The 21,167-nt window shown below is 41.4% G+C and overlaps 1 protein-coding gene across 43 annotated transcripts in view; it reads left to right on the plus strand.

Annotated features, from left to right (window-relative positions):
- Trpm3 (transient receptor potential cation channel subfamily M member 3) overlaps positions 1-21,167 on the plus strand; it is an 834,738-nt gene that overhangs the window by 650,272 nt on the left and 163,299 nt on the right. For all 43 annotated transcript variants that reach the window (XM_028894749.2, XM_028894795.2, XM_028894968.2 and 40 more), the window contains one exon: positions 8,840-8,963. In XM_028894749.2, coding sequence (XP_028750582.1) covers positions 8,840-8,963 — 124 coding nt within the window. The remainder of the gene's footprint in view (positions 1-8,839; positions 8,964-21,167) is intronic.

Here is a 21,167-nt window from a genome sequence, read left to right on the forward strand (position 1 = left end):
TTCTCATACATAGACTGCAGACCATTCTCATGTATATAGCAGAAGATAACACTGCATCCAGCCATTTAAACAAATCACTAACTTTTCATCAATACACTGAGTGAGCCTGTACATAGAGGTTCATATAAATCATTATCTGATTCTTCCCTTCTCAGTCTCTTCCTAACCCAGTTGGCTCTCACAAGCTATGTACTGTTAAGGAAGTCCATTTGCCTCTAAAGACCTCACCTTTTTTCCATGCATAAAATGATTAAAGTTGAATCATTCCTTTCTTCCAAGTTCAAATCCCGCCAGCAGAATCTTCCAGGTAAGGCCCTCCCTGGAAAATAGAGACTTCAGAAGGATCAAAACTGGAAAAGCAGGAGGTGTAGAGTTGCATGAGTTTGGATCCCCACCTGTTTGACTTTGGGATGACATAGATTAGTTCTGGGGGCCTTGTCATCACCAGCCTATTTCCACTTCACCTGATGTGTTTCCCCCAGTGAGAGCTTAGCTACGTGGCTTTCAGCGGTGCTCTGCCTTCTCATTCAAAGGCTTGTTTCATCCGACAGTTACGGAAACATTACAGTCTCTTCACCATATGGATGGTTTGCATGCTAGTTGTCTTCTTTCAGCTCTGAGCTGGGTTTCATTAGGACTCCCCCTGAAGGTGTGAAAAATTCTCAGGTACATAAAAAAAAAATCCTAATTAATCACTATCTATGTGTCGGGGTAGTTCTTGGTATTTTTCCACACATGACCTTTTGACCTAAAAACATCAACCTTAAGGACATATGCCAGATCTATTAACAAATAAGGAGATAGAGACTGAAAGAACCAAATAATCTATTTCAGAGCCCTCAATAGGAAAGAAAGGAAATGGATTCCAATGAGAGTCACCATATCAAAGTGTTTTAATTATATCACTACATCTTCTACCAATTATTTATTATATATATTTATTGTGTTGATATTTGTGTGATAAAATTACTTCCAGTTGCCAAAGCTGCTATGCTCTGTGTGGGGAAAATTACCTAAGTATCACTGAAATGTTTAATATCTTCAGATGCTGAGCATTTTTAAGAATAACTGCCCTATGCAATATGAGAATAAAACCATCTTTTCCCAGGGTATCTAGTAATCAGAGATTTTCACACAGAAGATAGTTTCAGCTGAGGTTTAAATAGGCTTTGAGTAAAGAGTTCAGGAGCAGAGACCATTCCATGCAGTAGTTAGAGCATGTTCATGGGAACAGAGGTATTCAAGAGGCCAGTTGGCTTCAGAGAGTCTGTATTTGTGGAAAATATATAAGGGTAACAGAAGAGTACCTAGATTAGGGAAGAGACCACAGATAATCTTAAATGACATATGCAAATTAAGATGCCATCTGGCTGGTGATGGGGAGCTATTACAGAATTTTAAGAGTGTTCTAGAACATGATCCTTCTACAGAAGAGCCATTTAACCATTACCATGGAGGGTGAACTGGAGGAGAATAGGGAAGAAGCCAATTAGCAGTCTTTTCTTCCAGATGAGTAAGATAGCACAGATCCAAGCCAAGGTTCATGGAGGATGAGGTGAGCCAGGACAGTATTTCAGGAATTCAGAATCTCTCTGTGTTGGTGTTTCTAACAGGGTTTATTAAAGCCTACAGGTGCTATTGTTACCTCACCACCCCAAGCAGACTCTAATGTGAAATAAAGTCAAGGAAGGAAACAACCTACTGTTTGGCGGTGACTTGCCCTGGTCATTTAAAGCTGGCCCAAGCATGCACAGATTTTACTACAACTGTCCATTACATATAGCTTTTGGCAGGGATAAAAGTATGAGAATGACATCCATAGAAAATGGACTCTGGTCAGATAACAAAGTCTAAAAAAAAAACCTGATACACCATGAGTACTGAATAAATGTTGATAATCACCTAAATCAAAAGGAAAAGGTTGAAGGCTTTATACACAGAACTAAGTAACAGAATTTTGGAAATGTGTGTAAGTGGTTAGGTGGCCACTTTTAAGGACACATGATTCTTAACAATATCAGCTACTCAAGAGGGAATACTATTACTAGTTCCTTGATGCTAAGACTGAGCAGCATTCATCTCTCAACCCACTCTTATGACAGCAATAGGTCTAAGTATGATTTGTTGAATGAGTGAATGAATGGAAGGATGAGCATGCAAATGTCTGCATGGGGTGCTTGCAAAACTCCATTTTAATTAAGCTTCTCTAAATCTAAATATTTCAATTTCCCAAGAGAAAGAAAGAACTGCAGCTCTTTAATCTCTCTCAAACGGGAAATTTATTTCTCTTCAGAAATTACAATTCAGGACCAGCTGCCGTCACGGGCCATTCTACTTAACGAAAAGGAATCTACCAATGACTCTTCCCTAAAGACACCATAATAAGAGCTGAATAACAGCAAATGCTCGCACGAGGCCTGCTACACACCAGGCCCTTGATGAGGATGGACTCATGTAACTCACATGTCTATGAAAAATGCTTCATCGCTTCCATGTTACATATATGAAAGGGATAAATAAGAGCTGAGTTAGTCTTACGGTCACACAGCCAGCGGGTGAGAACCTGTTAAAGGCTGTCCGGCCTCTACAGATGAGCCATACCATGACGTGTGGCAACAGAGGTACAGCACTTGAAAGAAAGTGATGGTTTTTATCAAAAAGAGGGGGACAGGAAAATTAAAGAGAAGAGGGGCAATCAAAGAGATCACTATTCTCTAGGGTCTCATCAAGGACAACGTTGGGTGTCCTTTACATAACATTTAGGCATTTGCTTTGGCTTCAAATAAATGACAAAATTTCTGTTTTCTTTAGTAAACTAGAGATTCCATTGGAAATGGTGTCTTTTAAGTAGCAAGTGTGGGTATTCACAGTTTTATTTATATAAGGAAAATTTCTCACACTGTGTCTGCAACATCTCACAGCATCTGCAAGGGTCTCGGGAGGACCGCTCTCCTCGAAAGCTGTTAATTAACCTAAGATTAGCTCTTGGAGTCTCACTGAATTCTAGATGCTTTTTTAATTTTCAAATCTAGGAACAAAAATCTGATACTGCAGATAATTAAATTTATTCTGGGAGAAGTATTTCTACATGTGGGCTGCATTCGCAGCATTTGAATAGAACACTAATTACAAAGTAGGGGGCGTGTTGCTGGCTATCCTGAGCCCTGGGTAAACATTGACCTATTTTAAATTACTTTGTGACTCATCTAAAAAACTACAGGCCATACATGAGGCATTTAAATGGAACCACAAATGCCACAGTACAGAGATTTTCCTCGGTCGCAAAAGCCCTCTAATTTGAGGTGTACCTAAAATAACACTGATACATATGGAGCCACAAATTAGTGGTTTCCATAAATAAGTCACGCTGTCACAGACCTGGTTCTAAAGCTACAGTTTCATGTAACATTACAACCATGTTTTGATGTCAAGAAGTTTTCAATCACTACTCTAGTGCCATAAAAAGAAATCTAACAAGGGGTTGTCTCTAGATCCATTGATGTTCAAATAGCATGGTAAAATAGCTTTCAATCTCTCCTCTCTGGTGCTGTTATAGTAGGGAAAAAATGGGAAGAACTAAAAAGAAATCAGAATTTCATGAAAGCAGGCTTCTCAAAGACATGAAAATGTGTGTCCACAAAATAAGACAGGGAAACAAAGTGAACCATTGTTGCAAATAGGGGGCAGAAGCTCAGCAGGAAAATACAGAGGAGAGTCTAAAGCCAGCCAAACCTTTGAGCAGCTAAACGCTCTGTGTCTTCATTTACCAAGCCCCACTTAGACCCACCTTCCCTAAGCCAGTCAGAACACTTCCAACATTCCCATTTTCTCATTCTTTCTCTCTTCTCCCCACCTGTCCCTCTCGGACATTATTATACATATACATATACATATACATATACATATACATATACATATACATACATATACATATACACAAAGGAAAAGCATTTTCTAACAACTAATTGAGCTGACATTTCTCCCTATGGTGTACATGATTAGGAAATTGAGTAACAGGGTGATATAAGACACAGGAAAACTGGTACCATGGGACAAGAGTGAAATAAACAGACTCAGACCAAACACTGAGGTCCAAGCTATGTGACTTATCACTGCAGTACCTTCACCAGTTCCTTCCTCTGCAAAACAGCCCCCTGCCTGCCTCACAGACTGTTCTTCCACTACTCCTGTGGGGTGTGGTAGACTAGGCGGTGCTGTGAATACAGGAAATGTGTACTATAGGCTTGTTCTTAAAGCAGTGTCATTAAACCTCTTCAGCCAAAGGCATCTGAGCTTCATATGTCCCGTTAAGAGATTGGCAACAGTGGGGTGCTTTTAACAGCAGAGACACACCAAAAATAATATTTTCCTTTTGATGTAATCAGAAAGATGTGGGGAAAAACTGAAGCAGGGTTGGAGTATAGTAAATATAACATGATGCTTCAGATGGACCATGTCACCTTTGCTTCCCCAGTCACATTCGTTCCATGGGTGATGGCTCCCTCCTCCATCCTTTCTGTTCCATCAGGGACGAGCCTCTCCACTTTGTTGCTCCAAGCTATTGCTCCCATTGTACAGTTCTTCTTGCTAACTGATTTAGCCAAAGCCACCCCCTCGGTCAGATATGAAATAGGACTCAAAACTATAGAACTCGTAGGTGAGTCTTTAAGCTTGCCTAACTAGTGAACACTGTGCCTAAGTCAATGACACATCACTCTTTAATTCACAAACTGGCAGACTGGATAGAACTGACAGAGAGCTCTCTCAAACAGTTAATGATCTCAGGGAATTCAGATTGCATTACAGATGGCTGGCAGTAGAGAACAAATTTTGAGTTGTTATCAAAATTAAACACCTGCTGATGAATGATTGAACCTATCAAGTGACTAATCAGAAGAATCCCTTCTGTAGTCAATCATGTGCTACATTATACACTTTTGATATTTTAGAACTCTCTAGACTTACCCTCTTGGGTTGCCTGTCAAGTAGACATATGACCAGGTATGACTGTTCATGCCTTGAGTCTTGGGAGAATTAATTAGCACCATAAATATAAATGGGTCTCTCTCCTACTGAAACACTTCTCACTGCTGTGGGGGCAAAGCCACAGATCTCACAGGACATGGTGGCACTTGCCTGTAATTCTAGCACTTTGAGGTAAAAGCAGGAGAATTGTGAATTCGAGGCTAGCCTGGATATATAGTAAGACCATGTGTCAAAAACTAAATAAACTCTAACATAGTCTCCAAAGGTCCCATGATCTTGTCCTGGCTAACTCTCGCTGTAGCCTTCTCATCTTGTTTACTTTTTGATTTGTTCCCCCAATAGCTTTTAGTTACTGTGACAATTGAAATAAGCACCTTATAGAAGCAGAAAGCATTTGGGGAGTCAGTTTTTCACATCTGAAGGTATAGATAATTGGCCCATTGGTGTGGTGACAGATCTTAGCAGGAACATGGAACAAAACAGAGCCATCCAAGCTCCTGGCTGGGGCATGAGAAGCAGCCTGGACCCCTCTGGGGCATGCTCCCAGCATCTCCAAACCTCCTGTTAAGCAGTGCTTCCATATTACCTCCTTTTCTGTGGCTGTGGCAAAACACCAGGACCAACTTATAGAAGAAAGGTTTTGTTTGGGGCTCACAATTCCAGAGGGCTAAGAGTTCACCATGGCAGGGGGGAGGCAGCAGACATGGCAGCTGGAACTGAAACTGAAAGCTCATGTCTTAAGTTACAAGCAGGAAGCAGAGAGAGCATGTAGTATGTGGCTTTGATACCTCAAAATCCAGCCCTAGTGATATACTTCCTCTAGCAAGTCCATAACCCCTAAACCTACCCAAACAGGCACCACCAACTGGAGACCACGTGCTCAAACATCTGAGACTATAAGGAACATTGTCATTCTAACCACTTCTTCGAGATTCCGTCTCCCACTAGCACCAAGCTGAGGCCACACATTTATCAGAGAGACCATTAGGGGTCATTTTGTATCTACAATGCTCATGCTCCAGCCATACTACCCTTTTCTCCCTTCTCCAAACCAGGCCATTTTGTCTGTCCTTCCCCACCCTTATTACCTTCAACCCTTTCTAGGGCTCATTCCTCTGCAAGTGTCAGGGAAAGCTCCATGTCCTCAGTTTTCCCCAGGTCACCTCTCACCAGCTCCTCTACTTCTCTACCACTGACAACTGTGGCTGAATGCCTAATCCATGTTTTTCTACTCCACTGGAGGCTGGGCATGACCATACTGCATCTATCTATACATCCCTGACATATACCACAGTGCCTACAACCAAGTAGATGTCCACATGAATTTTCTAAATGAGTGAATGATGGGTGTGGGTGAGTGGGTAAGTAAATGGATAGATGGATGGATGGATGGATGGACATGGATGGACAGATGGATGGATGATTTCAAGCTGATTTGATGCTAAGGCCATGGAGTCATACAGAATCACTTAATATTAAAAGAACATTTGGGATTTCCTTTCTCACCCTCGCCTGAACTTTTCTCTAAGCATGCATGTTCAACACTATTCTTCCTGAGTGAGGAGTGAATGTGAGGTGACCCAACCTTCTGATCCTCAGACGAAGGACTTTCAGGATCCCTGGGCTTAGACTTTTTTCAAAGTAAGGGTACCACAATGAACAACCTTCTGTGCTCCTGGGAACCCCGATAGAAAGGCATCCTCAAGATTCTTGTCCTGCGGAAGGAAATCTCAACTGTCTGCTGTAGTTGCCACAGCACTGAAGGGAGGCAACATTGTGAAGCCCATGCTTCAGAGAGAGGCAGTGTGGTGGCATGAAAGGGTACTGGGTGGTATTCTGCTTCTGGCATGCCTTATGGGCTGTGTGGATCTCAGTTTTTGGCTCAGTCTGACTAAAGTCCATGCCTGTAAAATTAAACAAATCTCTTGCCTTCAGGATTCCTGCCAGCATCAAATGAAATAATATTCTATCTTATTTAGGAGTTGCTGATACTTCAATAATGAAGGCAATGTGTAATGTGTAAAATGTACAAGTGATAGGCAGAAAATATTATTTTACCACTGTCCTGGAGAAGAGTTTTTATCCTCCCAGTTTTGAACAGCTATTGCTTCATAGCAAAATATGTTTCCATTCCCTTGCCATTTGGTCATTTGGTGACTGGCAGATGCCCCTCTCACCAGGCTAGTGAGAGGTGTTAAAAATTAGTAGCTGAGACCTAAGTGTGCACAGACGAGATACACTGAAGTAAACAGTACTATGCTTTAAGAATGCTGCTTCCTATGAATCAGACTTTGGCTCACTAGAAAAAAAAAAAAAAAAAACTTTTTTTAATTAACAAAAAAAACCAAACATTTAAAGCTCTTAAGGTAGCAACCTAACTCCTACTTCCACTTGGGGGTATGTGCCTGTTTCTGTGGGGGAATACATGTGCACATATGTGTCTGTATATACATGTATGTGGAAGCCAGAGGTCAGCCTGGTATATCACTCCTCAGGAGCCATCCACTGTCATTTTTTTAGACAGTCTCACATTGGGACCTGGGACTCAATGATTAGGCTAGCTGGATAGCCAGGGACCCCCAGATTCTTCCATGTCTGCCTCCTGAGTGATGGTGTGTGTCATACCTGGCTTCTACGGGGGTCCTGGGGATCACATGCCAGTCTTCATGTTTGTACAATAAACATTTTACTGATGTCCACATATTATATTGATATAACATGAATCTTAAAGGGTCTTATTAATAAAAAAAAAATAAACCTCAGGGCCAGGTATTGGGGTAGATGCTGAAAGATCAGAGAGACAGAACAGGCCACAGCTAACCTCACCTCACCAACTCCTCAGGCGATCTTGTTTCCTCAAACTGGAAGCTTTTGTGTCCTCATCCAAATGGATCTCAACTGAACTGCTCTTAGAAGCCTAAAAGCTTAACAGGCTCTAGTTCCTGGTCCTCAAGCCTTATATTCCTTTCTGCTTCCTGCCACCATTTCCTGGCATTAAAGGCATTTGTCACCATGCCTGGCTGTTTCCAGTGTGGCTTTAAAAATCACAGAGATCCAGATGGATCTTTGTCTCTGGAATGCTAGGATTAAAGGCGTGTGTGCTACCATTGCCTAACCTCTATGTTTAAGATTGTGGCTGTTCTGTTCTCTGACCCCCAGATATGTTTATTAGGGTACACAATATATTGGGGAACACAATATCACCACATATTGATGCTGAAAAGAATGCATTGCTGAGATGTAACTTTTTTTCCCATAATTAGTTATAAATTACAGTTTTTGGGGAAACGACACAGAATATCCTTTCCAAGATGTAGAAAACACAACTGAAGGCATCTTTAATAGCAGAACTTGGGGTAGCAGGCACTAAACACATGACTATGGGAACAGGGAAATGGCAGCAAATAACTAAGGCCACTGCCTATTTCACCCTGTGAGGTTCTGAGACATGAATTTATTTTCAAATGCACTGCTTTGTAAATTGTCACATTCCAAACAGCTGTTGTGGGAAAACCACAGGAAGAAGTAACTCTGATTAAAAATAAATCCCCAGTGCTCTCTTGTGTTCTATAATGTTCCAGCTTCACTGTAGGGTAGTAAAGAATACTGTGCTGGGTGTTTTGAAATAGCTAGAAGGGAGAGTCTGAATGTTATCACCTCAAAGAAATGATAAATGTATAAAGTGCTGGATGCGGTAAATACCTTGATGATTTTATTAGTCCATAGTCTCTAGTATATTGAAACATCACCCTATCAACTATGAGCAACTATGTGTAAATTAAGATAAACTACGCTTCACACACACACTGAATAGGAGTTGAGTTGACCTGACTGACCTTGGTTTTCATTGCAGACTTATCAATGAATCTCTAAGGGACCAGCTATTGGTGACAATACAGAAGACCTTCACGTACACTCGCACCCAAGCTCAGCACCTGTTCATCATCCTCATGGAATGCATGAAGAAGAAGGAACTGGTATGTCAGCCCCGTAGGTGGCAGGCACTCTGCATGCTCCCAAATGCTTGCTTCAATCCTGTGTCCCTTTCCCCTCCTAGCCTTGCTTTCACAGTTCTCCAGAGGTGCCACTGGCTCCAGCACTGATGGATTTTTTTTTTTTTTTTATGTTGGCTCTAATGAAGTGTGTGTAGTATGTGTAGCCAAGTTTCCTGTGTTTTTCCTGTTTGGGTTCACCTAAATACTTCAGATTATCTCAACCAAATGAGCCAAGGAGAATATAAAATTAGTTTCCTCCTGGGAAGTTCAGTTGAGCCTCTCTTAGGGATGGGGTTCCACTTTGCTTGTAAATTGACAGTCATTGGGTGTTTCTTGTCACTACACATTTAGTAAGAAAACATCCATGTTAATATGTTAAGTAGAACAGATGGAAAATCGATTGAGTACCTCAGAAGCTCTGGAACATCTGTGTAAGGTTCCTGTAGTACTGTTGAGATGCTGCTTAAATGTGTCTTACATCAGTTCAAAGTGTCTTCCAGATGTGGAGATACCAGAGACACTCCGGAAGGGTGAAGAGAAACAGCATGAGCTAACACTAGGGAGTCTTTAATATATGCTGGGCAAAGAGCTGAGTCTTCCTGTCTATGAACACAGGTGATCTTTGCAACTCTCCCAGTAGGAGGGAAAAAATGGCACCTTTACCTTTCACTTGAGAATGTTCAGGCTCACTTGGTGAGTAATGAGATGTAAAACCAGTGATGGTCAGTCAGTGTGAAAAGTATTTTTATTCAGCAATTGTTGCATCCAAATCATCAGAGTCAATTGCCCACTCTGGGAAGATTCCCATCAGGCTCTCAGGAAACAAAGGCCAAGTGAGCTGGTGATGAAGGCAACCAAATGTTTAGATGAAATAACAGGTTCAGGAAGCAGGGCATTCATAGAAGACATCCACACACCCTTGTCAATCAAGGCTTCCAGAATCTTCCAGGCTTGGGGTGACAACAGAGAAATTGGAGACACCTCTAATACCTGAATATCTACATGCCCAAGTACATACCCTGCCAAACAAGCAATTAGAGTCCATGGCCATGAGACTATCGTGCTTGTTCCTTCCATGAGATATGAGGGGATTTTCTTCTGAGTTATGATAGTATTTAGATGCTGAGGCCAAAGCTAATGATGAACCCTCACCATGATTGGAATTTTCAGTAGCCTTGGAATCTCCTAGAAAGGCAGTTCTAGCAAAACTTCTAGGAGCCATTAGAGGTTATAAAAGTAAATGATACTGGATAGACTTGTCAGGGTGTTTTATGAGACTGTCCTGTAGGATCCTGCTGGATAATTGTCATTTCATTATGAACCCCAAGGAAAAGGTTGAGTGCATGTCTAGGCAAATTAAGAAATGTGACACCCTCCCAGCTCCAGGCTAAGGAAATGTATTCTGAGCAAGCAGTAAGCGCTCATCTCTCCACATATGGGCAGAAATGTTAAGGATTCATAAAGTCATGCTTAATATAATTTCCATTTCTGGGGGACAGTGTGGACAGCACTAGATGCTTTACAAATGAGGGGAACAGAAGGTAGGAATTTCTCTTTTTGTAAAAGCAGAGGAGTAAATTGGGGTATCACCTCACTTAGAGGAAAGGCATCTGCATACAATCCAGAAGAACCAGTTGGGAGGGTCTTGGTGTAAAGTAATCCTCATTCACCAGGCACATGGCATAGAGAACAAAAAGATACTGCAAGGTGAAATTCCTCTTCCTTCTTATCCTTCAACTCCTTTTTGATTATCTTTAAAAAGCTCCATGAGATACTTTCTTAGGCAAATCTAACCAATTCAGCTGAGGCTCCCGGTTCTATGACTAATGCAACATCCTTCTCCTCAACACAGCCAATTAACTCACATCACTAGGAACACCTATTTAGATGGGTCCGTTGATGTTTCCAGTAGGTGAGGCAGCCCTGCTTGGCATCATCTAAAAGGTACTCTACGTTCTCCTAGTTTCATAGAGTTCTTGAAATTCATTTCTCCTCTACTTATCCAAAACCTGTCATCTTGTAAGAAAATACAATCCTCCCTAGAAACCAGCCCTCTTCAGTATTGCCAGCTAGTTTGCCCTCTGCTCACACATGAATTTTAAAGTTGTATTGCCAAAACTGCATTCATGGACACTACTAGATAGGAACAGCAAATGTATTGATGACTCATCCCCTCGTATTCAACAGAGGCCTGCCTTTGAGAGAAATCAAGGCCATAGACTTACCTACTTGTTTCCCCTCCGTCGCAAAATAGCCTGATCTGTTTCTTCCTTTTTATCAGGGTATTCTAAGATGGTTCTCCTGACATAGACCACACACACCCTCACATCATACTTCCTCTGTGATCTTGCTCTAGGAAGCATTTTTTTTTTTAGCAATAACCTTCTTTGTTGCTCTGTTTGTGGGGTTCCACCTTTATTCCCACTTTGCCAGCCCTTCGGTGGCTCCATTTTCCTCTCATCCTTAAACATCTATTTCTTCTCCTCTCGTGGCTTTCCTTCCCTTTCTCGTGGCTTTCACCCATTGAAGGCACACCATGTGAAGTTTTGTTATTTTTCCTTTGTGTCATTTTTAAGAGAATTTCAAATCTTCTACCATGGGAGATTGCATCAATTTCTCCTTGAAATTCTGTCAAATTTTTCCTTTATGTGTTTGGAGATTGTGTTCCTAGGCTCATAAGATTTTACAATTGGCTGTATTTCCTAGTGAATCATTGCCTGCCATTCTTCAACAGCCTCATTCATTCCTGACAATGGCCTTGCATTTCAGCTCATCTGGTATTAATATAATTACATCAGCTTCTCTCTGTTCATACTTTCCTGGAAAATGAAAGCTTTCTCTCTCCCCCCCCCCTTTTTTTTCATTTCCAATCTTTCTGTACCTTACTGTTAGGTGCATTTCTCATGATATATAGCTTTCATTTTAATATTTAAATAGAGCTAATATAGTAAGCTTGGCCTATTAGCATGTGCTCTGAGCTGTTTGCCCTAAAAAAACTTCTTTTACATTTTATTTAGTCAATGAGACAGTCTCACCTGCTGAGCCTCCTTTAAGTATTTCAACATAGCACCCCTTTTTTCTTGATAATAACTCACACCTCTTGCTGGCTTCAACAATAACCTGTCCGGATGTTATTTGTAAAAGTGTGTTTCTGGCCTTCACCTCTCTCTCCTTGTCACCAGAAGCATCACCGAATCTTGCTTTGGATGCCTGACTTGGTTTCCCATTGTTACTGCAATTTTTTAATGTCTAGAAGCATCTCCCCAGCTCCCTCAAATGCCCACTCCTGCATCTCCACGTGACACCTCACCCTCCTGCTCTCGGTGTTTCCTCAGTCCTGTGAGCTTCAGGCCCTCCCTTTCTCCCCCAACTCTGCCACCCCAGCCAAGCATCGCCAAGCTGTCTTGGTGTTCCTTTGGCACCACTGTCCGGTGTCTGGCTGCTTTGCCCCGTTCCAGTAACCACTGTTCTCATTTTTCTTCATTAGGACTATGTGAATTGTTTCTCCTGATCTTGGAAGGGAGCCTTTCTCTTCTCCTTTAAGCTTTCTACACACTGCTCCTACTCTCACCTTTTGGGAGCTTGGTTCAGATTTTGTCATCCCCTTGCTTGGCTACCTTCACTATGCCCAAACTAATGTACTTTCTTATTCTCGACACATCTGGGCATCTCATTACCATAAGATCACTTCCCTTTACCACCCTTCCTTCCATCGGGTAATCAAGGCTTCCCAAGTTCCCAGTTCCCTTTTTGTTTTAATTTTTTTTCATTTTTTTAATTAATTTTTTTATTCATTTTACATACCAACCATAGATCCCCCCTCTTCCCTCCTCCTGCCCCTTCGGCCTTTCCCTCCCCCAGGCCACCCCTTCATTTCCTCCTTAGGCCTGCCATGGAGAATCATCAGAGCCTGGAACATTCGGTAGAGGCAGGTCCAAGCCCCTCCCCCTGTATCAAGGCTGTGAAAGATGTCCCACCATAGGTAGTGGGCTCTAAAAAGCCTGTTCATGACCAGGAATGGGGTCCCTTAAGCAGATCAATCTACACAACTGTCTCAATTATGCAGAGGGCCTAGTCCAGTCCCATGGAGGCTCCACAGGTGTTGGTCTAAAGTTCATGAGTTCCCACTACCTTGGTGTGGTTGTCTCTGTAGGTTTCCCCATCATAATCTTGATGTGCCCCTTGCTCATAGAATTCCTCTTCTCTCTCTTCGACTGGACTCCTGGAGCATGGCCTAGATCCAGCTTGCCTCTGGATCTCTGCATCTGCTTCCATCAGTTACTGGATGAAGGCTCTATGATGACAGGGTATTCACTAGTCTGTTTACTGGGGTAGGCCAGTTCAGGTACCCTCACCACTATTGCTAGTAGTCTAAGCTGGGGTCATCTTGTGGATTCCTGGGAATTTCCCTAGCACCTGGTTTCACCCTGTCCCCATGATGTCTCCCTTTATCATGGTATCTCTTTCATTGCTCTCCCACTCCGGCCCTGTTCCAGTTCGACCATCCCATTCCCTTATGTTCTCCCCAGTTCCCTTAATCAAAACAAACCATTCTTTCTGCTGTCGTTTGCACTTGTTCAAATCATATGCACCTGAGAGCATCCAGTTGTGACATCTTGTAACTGTTGAGTACAATTTCAACATGAAAGAAAGAACAGGGACTAGATTACAATTGCCTTGGAGCCTGTTTCTAAGCTGCTTGTGGTGGAAGCTGTTTTGCATCATAGATTACATGGGGTCCCTTACACCATTTACTCTGTGTACCCTCTAGCTGTCTTTGTCATAGCCTGGATTAAATACCCCATGTTTTAAATGAGATACCTGACTGCAGTGACCAGAGAGTGAGCCTGTAAGGTTGATTTTAATAATGACCCATTGAGTCTATATCAGGAATAAATACATCTTGCTCATGACATTTCTCTCAAAGTATTCATACACCAGAATTTCCCCATAAAAACAAAGTGTGACTCCACATTTGTGTTGGAAGATAAAAATTAAATAAAAGACTAATGACTTAAAACTCAATTATTGCTCTGTCCGAGATGACTTCCTAGTACTACTTGATTAAGAGTTATTACAGGGTAGGGGGGATCTGAATTATATTCATATCTTGAAATCTAGAGGGCTATGGAGTTTTCCTATTTCATCACATGATTTTGGTTGAAAGCTACAAGAATTGTAGTAATTGTGCCACTATTATTTCTTACCTCTAACCTACAGTTTTGAGAATAATGCAGCTATCCAATAGCTTGTTTTGCCTTTCAGTTGTATATTGAGACTTATTGGAGATCTGGTGGCTTGAATATAAAAGGGGAATGGGAATCTCTTAATTACTGCTTATGATAAAATTTAACATTTTTTCTGAGTATTTGAGAGGCTCTGTGATGCACTGCACAGCCTTTATAACTTGGGAGCATGGCTTTCCCACTTACTTCCTTATAGCCCATTCTCATTTGCAACAATGGTTCTAAAATCAATAAACACTGAAATGGTATTGGGGCATTTATCCAGTTTATCAAATTAGGATAGACAGGAATAAAAGTGAACCAATTTTTCCTTAAACTTTATCAGTTAAAAAGTATCTAAGGACTACGGTCCACTCTTGGTCAATTTCAACTGCACTTAAGTAGCTAATAAATGAAGTTTAGTGCCCAAAGTTCTGGAAGGTGGTAAATTTCAGAGCAAGTACCAGAAGTGGGTACCATCTGGGAAGGACTTTCTCATAAATGATGGCTTCTTTTGGAGCCTCCATTAGACGGAAGGGACAAGCAAGCTTCTTCAGAACACATTTCTGAGGATGCTAATCCCATTCATGAGGATGAAGCCTTGATGACCGAGTAAGTTCACAAGCACCACACCCAGTGACACCATCTTGTCTGTGACTAAGATTCAATATATGAAACATGGAGGGCAGGTCACCAATATTCAGCACAGAAATCATAGAGTCATCTGCTAATAAACATGGAAAAGAGCAGTATGGAGGTGAGTAAGGGTACATTATATCTACCTTTAACTTTGAACATAATGGATACACAATCATATAAGCTCAACAGATGGTTTAGGTCAGTAGTCTACTCATAGCAGCTGAAGCTGTAATACTTCATCAGCATCATAGTCTCCCTTGTAGGCCATGGAAGTAAGACAAGGAAATACAAAATGCGCTGTTAAGAGGCAGGAAGGAGGGTCAAGAGTGATGTAGCTATAGTGTTCATGTATGAAGTTCCCAAAAATATAAAGTTAAAAACAATGTGCCAATGGAGTAAATGGAAGCAAGGACATTAGGTCACACTTTGTCTCCTTTTCAGACCCTTCATTGAAGTGCTTGGCATTCAATTTTCTCTTGCCTCCGAAACTCTCCTGTGGGTCTAATTTAGACTCTCAATTTTCCATTTTCTTTGTACTTCTTAAATTCACCTTCATTTTCCATTTTCCTCCCTTTTCTTCCCCACTTCATAAGCTAATGTGTATCAAAGGTTGATTTGTGCTTTTTTTTCCCTTTTGTTTGCTATTATGACTTCTGCTGCCTTAAGACTAGGTGTCAATGCGCAAACATCTAGTCTTGTCATCCTCATTCTACCTCCTCGCTCATACCCTCACTCTTCCTTGCTTTGACTATTGCTGCTCTGTGGAAGCCTGGTCTGGGATCCACTATCCTTACCTATACACTGCATGGACTGGCAAATTTCCATAAGAGTAGAGATTGTGTAAGGTTTTGCATACCAGGCATACTCTGTATGTTTTTGTTCTTCAACAACCCTGTGAAACTAAAGCCATTCTGAACTTCTCAGCCACAGAAAAACAAGCCATTAATAGAAGTTCACCAACAGATGGAGTTGTGCTGGCTCCTTGCTAGAATAATGCAGACTCTCCTTGAGGATACACAGAAAGAATCATGTCACTCATTTGAATATAAACTATGGTGACGATGTTTTCCTACAGTTCAGTCTGAAAACCCATTCATTCTTTATGAATGCTTCCTGACAACCAAACTGACCTAACCTTCTTGTTTTTATTTCCCAGTTCCCTACATGTTTTCATATGTGGAGTACTCTTATTTACCATATTCAATACCAGATTCTCCCTCATTCCCCTCCTCCTTCTCTTCTTGCACCCCTCTCCTGTCTGTCTGTCTCTCTCTCATACACATACACACACATATGCATACACACACACACACACACACACACACACACACACACACACACACACACACGCCTGGAATACATTTAACTCTTAACACCCATTTTATAACTCTTATCTCCATTGTCATATGTCATAAATAATATCTATATTTACATATAGATATATAAACATTCTGTATAAGCTCTTAAGAACCAAATCCACATTTTATCCATTATTCCATTTTCCCTATACTCACTCAGGCCTAATTGTGCATAGTGCCACAGTATATACATAGCAGATATTCAATAAATACTTGTTTACTGGATTTCTGTATGAAAAAATTCAGGTTGGGAAGAACCCTTGGAATCCACATAGTTCATAAAATCTCTGCTAACAAGAGCATATCTCCTTGGGGAGTTGCAGATTTGGTTTCTGACCTAGATTTGATTCAGGCCATCTGTTTGAGTCTTTTGACCTGCGGAAAACCATCTAATCTGGTGACTATGAGGAGCAAGCTCTAGAAACAGACAAACCTGGACTGCATCCTGGCTTCATCGCTATAGTGGCTTACCCAGTTTCTCAGGATCTCAGCTTTAAAACAGAGTGACAATAATCTCACTGGGTTCTACAATCTGTTATATTCCATTTTGATCCAGACCCCGTTTTGATTTTTTTTTTCCAAACTCAGTAAGACAAACATCAATCTACTAGAAGATTAAGGATTCCCTGGGGGTTCTTCAAGTCCAATATCCCCAACCAAATACAAAGCTAAAATGTATCCAGATGTTGCATGTTTTCCTGTGCTCTACAAAAGATTCCTGGCCCCTGGAGATGATGACTCTCCCCTAGACACTAGATTAGACAAGAGAGGACCATTTTCTATGCCTTACAGATGAATCTCTGGATGCCCAAATCCCATCAACCTCCTGCGCAGGGAAAGTAACTGTTTCAATGAGAGCAGAAGATGGTGCTGGTATTCAAGGGCAAGTCTCTGTGTTTAGGAAAATTAGGGCAACTCTACCCTTCCTTTCACAGATTCATTAAAGCCAAGTAAGCATGACCTCTAAAACAGTCCCATCTCCTACCGAAGATAGGTCTGACACACGTGGTAAACAAACCCAAATCCCCAAATGTTTATTGCTTACAAAAACATATGCAGGCCAAGACTCTTATTAACAAGGCTGGTTAGTGTGACCTGGAAGATTGGAGCCTCAGCATCATGTAAATGTTCCCAGGGACCATCAGTACTCCCACCCTGGATTGTTGGGAGAGTTAAGAGTCAGCATGTTTAAAGAATGTTAGCAAAGTGTGTGGCTCCTAGGACACATTCAGTTACTAATGTCATTACAGCTGTTCAATGAGTCGCTATGGAGACTAATCAAAGTATATGCCCAGATGTCTCCATTTCCCCTTGATTTTCCCAGATCTGTCACCACATCATCATGCTCCCTCCCTCCTTCCTCCTTCGTCCTTTTAATAAACGAGTTATAAGAAATGTAGGTCACCTCTAGATGACAAGAAAAGAAGCAAATTGAATCTTCATTAGAGAAGAACGGAACCACTAACTGAGAGACAGAGTCTTAGAGTGGCCATAGTTAGAGATTTGACTTTGGCCCACTGCCAAGGCAACCGATCACCACCACAGCACAAAATGGTTTAAATATGTAATGGCATTGTAGCACAGACCTGACTTTTATCTACATTGGATAATTTTAACAACACATCCAATAATGACTCCACACATTACTTGACTTTACAGGTTTTGTAATTACAGATTTTGTAATCTGTAAAGTCAAATATTGAAGCCCACAGCCACAGGAGAAGGCTCCACTCTGCAAATTGACATAGTGCTCCAATGACCTAATATTGTTCTGATCTCTATTGACAGAAAACAGGTGCTTAAGAAGAAATAAATAAAACTTGCTTTTCAACACAGAGTCAAATCCTAATTTTGCACATAATTTGGATATGAGCATTCAATTCTTAGAAAAATGTACAATTCCCTTCTAATTTGAACCAGCCTGTTCACACACAAAATTCCTTTTACCATCATTCAGTTTTATTCACTTTTTGCAACACTTTGAGCAGCCTCCAGATAAGGAAAACTGTTCTTTACCTCTGCAACAAGTAAAAGACAGTGGAGACCTTTTGAACTTTTACCACAAAAATACCTTACTCTCCTCACATAAGGAGTTATTTGCAGTTATTTATTTATTTGTGATATTAACTCCTAGTAGTTTTAATTTCTTTGAAAATCTGAGCTGGGCAGTGGTGGCACACGCCTTTAAATCCCAGCACTCGGGAGGCAGAGCCAGGCGGATCTCTGAGTTCAAAGCCAGCCTGGGCTACAGAGTAAGTTCCAGGAAAGGTGCAAAGCTACACAGAGAAACACTGTCTTGAAAAAGAAAAGCAAAGAAAATCTGGGAAGTGATTTTGACCTTATGTATATGAGTATTTTGTGGATGTATACCATTTAATTTATTCATTATCAAGCAAAGTAGTATGAGACTGACAGATCACCCTAAGTGGCTGGTTCAAGGCACTCATTTCAACTTCTGTGTATTTACAGACACTGGGGCAGGCATATCCTTACCCTCATAGTCCATAGCATTAGTTGTCTTTATTTTCCTACGCTGTGGTGTGCCTGCCTTTGTTTCTCTTGTGCCCCACATAGGAAGGCAACTGTGGCCTCCTTAACTGTCACTGTATCCTGGCCCAAGGAGAAACTGCTACCCATAAAAGATAGTCAAATACCTACAAAGTGAACATATTTATTCATGTTGTCAACGCACTCCATGTTTTCTGGATGAAGCCATTGAACAGCCATCTTACCTTCAGAACAATTTCTAGTAGCTCACCCAACCATCCCATGTAGCCTGGAAATCCCCACTGGTCAGAAGCCAATGGATCCCGGCTCTGTCACCTGTCCCTCCTCTGACACAGAACACAATCAGAATGATTGATTTTCAGTATTTTAACTTAAAAATGAAGGAAATGCTCTTAACCTTCTACCAGTTAATTCACCACAGTATGAATCCAAGACTTCAAAGCACTGGTGATGCATGTCTTCAATAGCAGCATTTGGGAAGCAGAAACAGGAGGATTGCATAAGTCACAGGCCAGCCAGGTCTATATAGCAAGTTCCAGGTCAATAAGACTGTCACAACACAAAGTTCCTGAAACCACAAGTTCATCCACAGACTTCTACCCCATTTATAATTATCCAGTGTACTCATTCTTCTCCTTCTCTTGGTTTGTGTTTTATTGAGACAGGGTTTCTTGGTGTAACCTTGACTGTCCTGGGACTCACTCTGCAGACCAGACTGGCCTAAGACTCATAGAAATCTGCCTGCCCAGTGCTGGGATTAAAGGTGTGCACCACCACCACCCAACCAGTATACTCATTCTTAACAAATCTTAATTGTTTGAAATTTTCATTAAGCAAAGCTAGCCATTGAAAGTGTCCAGGAAAAGCTATTCCAAAACCCATTGCTTTCATATGTTGACCAAAATACTTAAAAACAGAAATATGCAAACCTTGCTAAGCCCCTCTCTATTTGCTTACAGATAGATAGGCCCTGCAAAGAACCACCACCATTAAAATACTATGAAAATTAACCCTCGTCAAGAACTTAGAGGCAGAAAGGAAAGAAACTCACCAGAGACTCAGGTCTTGCACAAACCATCTTCTGCCTTTCTCAACCTCTGGGTCACAACCCTGTTGTTGTTTTTTTTAGGGGGGCACCCCACTTCCAAATAAATCACATACGGAGGCTTATCCTTAATTATAAATGCCTGGCCTTAGCTTGGCTTGTTTCTAGCCAGCTTTCCTTAATTTAAAGTATCCTATCTACCTTTTTGCCTCTGGACTTTTTCCTTTCTCTACTTCTGTATACCTTTCTTCTCTTACTCCATGGCTTGCTGTGTAGCTGGGTGCCTGGCCCCTAGTGCCCTCTTCCTTCTCTGGCTACTTCTCTCTTCCACCCAGATTCCTCCTTCTATAGCTTCTCTCTGCCTGCCTGCCCTGCCTATCCTTTCTCCTGCCTTGCTATTGGCTATTCAGCTCTTTATTAGACCATCAGGTATTTTAGACAGACACAGTATCACAGTTTCACAGAGTTAAACAAACCCAACATAAACAAAAGTAGCATGCCTTAAAATAATATTCCCTAACACAACCCTTTTTTGAGGAGTCACATATTAGATATCCTTCATATCAGATATTCATATTATAATTCATAACAGAAGCAAAATTACAGTTACAAAGTAGCAACACAATAATTTTGTGGTTGGGGGTCACCACAACATGAAGAACTGTATTAAAAGGGCCACAGCATTAGGAAGGTTGAGAACCACTGTCCTAAACCATATCTTCTGAAGATACAATCCCCCAACACACACCAGTTTTCTGACTTCAGCAAGGGAGTGGGTCAGCAGAGCCTTGTCATTTTTTTTGGTGGTCCCGCCTAATTATTCTCCTCCAGGAATACTTCTGTCATCATGATAAGTATGAGTAGGAAAAAGGTCAAAGATAGGGTCTATTCTATAGAAATCCTTTTGCCTTCTCCACTGGAAATACTTCTAGTGGTTTCCCATGCCCTCCTCCCAGTGTATAATGGGAGATGTCCTTCACAGCTTCTCTCACTAAAATAGAACTCAAAATGATTAAAAAAAAAAAAAAAAGGCTAGGTCCCTTCTCTGCCCAGCCTGTGTTTTCTGAACTGACTAGCATCAGAGCAGAACTCCTAACAGGTAGGTCAGGCCACGCATCTTTCATGCCAGGCTAGGACACCTCTCTCCACTTGCATGATGAAGGCTTTAGTGGCCTGAGGGATGAATTTCTAATAGTATGTTTTCCTCATTGGTCCTCTCGAAGTTTTTTTGAACCATTTTGTTAAATGAATGCCATCCTAACACATAGAAGGCTGAGGCAAGATTGTAGGGCCAGCCTGAGCTGTATAGGAAAACATTTGCCTTCCTTCCTGACCACCTCCCCCAACCCCAGCCAAAGCATCCCATCATTTTTGTACAGCTGTTTAGCCTTATGCACAATCAATAACACAA

This window comes from Peromyscus leucopus, chromosome 1 (genome assembly GCF_004664715.2).
Source record: "Peromyscus leucopus breed LL Stock chromosome 1, UCI_PerLeu_2.1, whole genome shotgun sequence".
Classification (NCBI taxonomy): Eukaryota; Metazoa; Chordata; class Mammalia; order Rodentia; family Cricetidae; genus Peromyscus; species Peromyscus leucopus.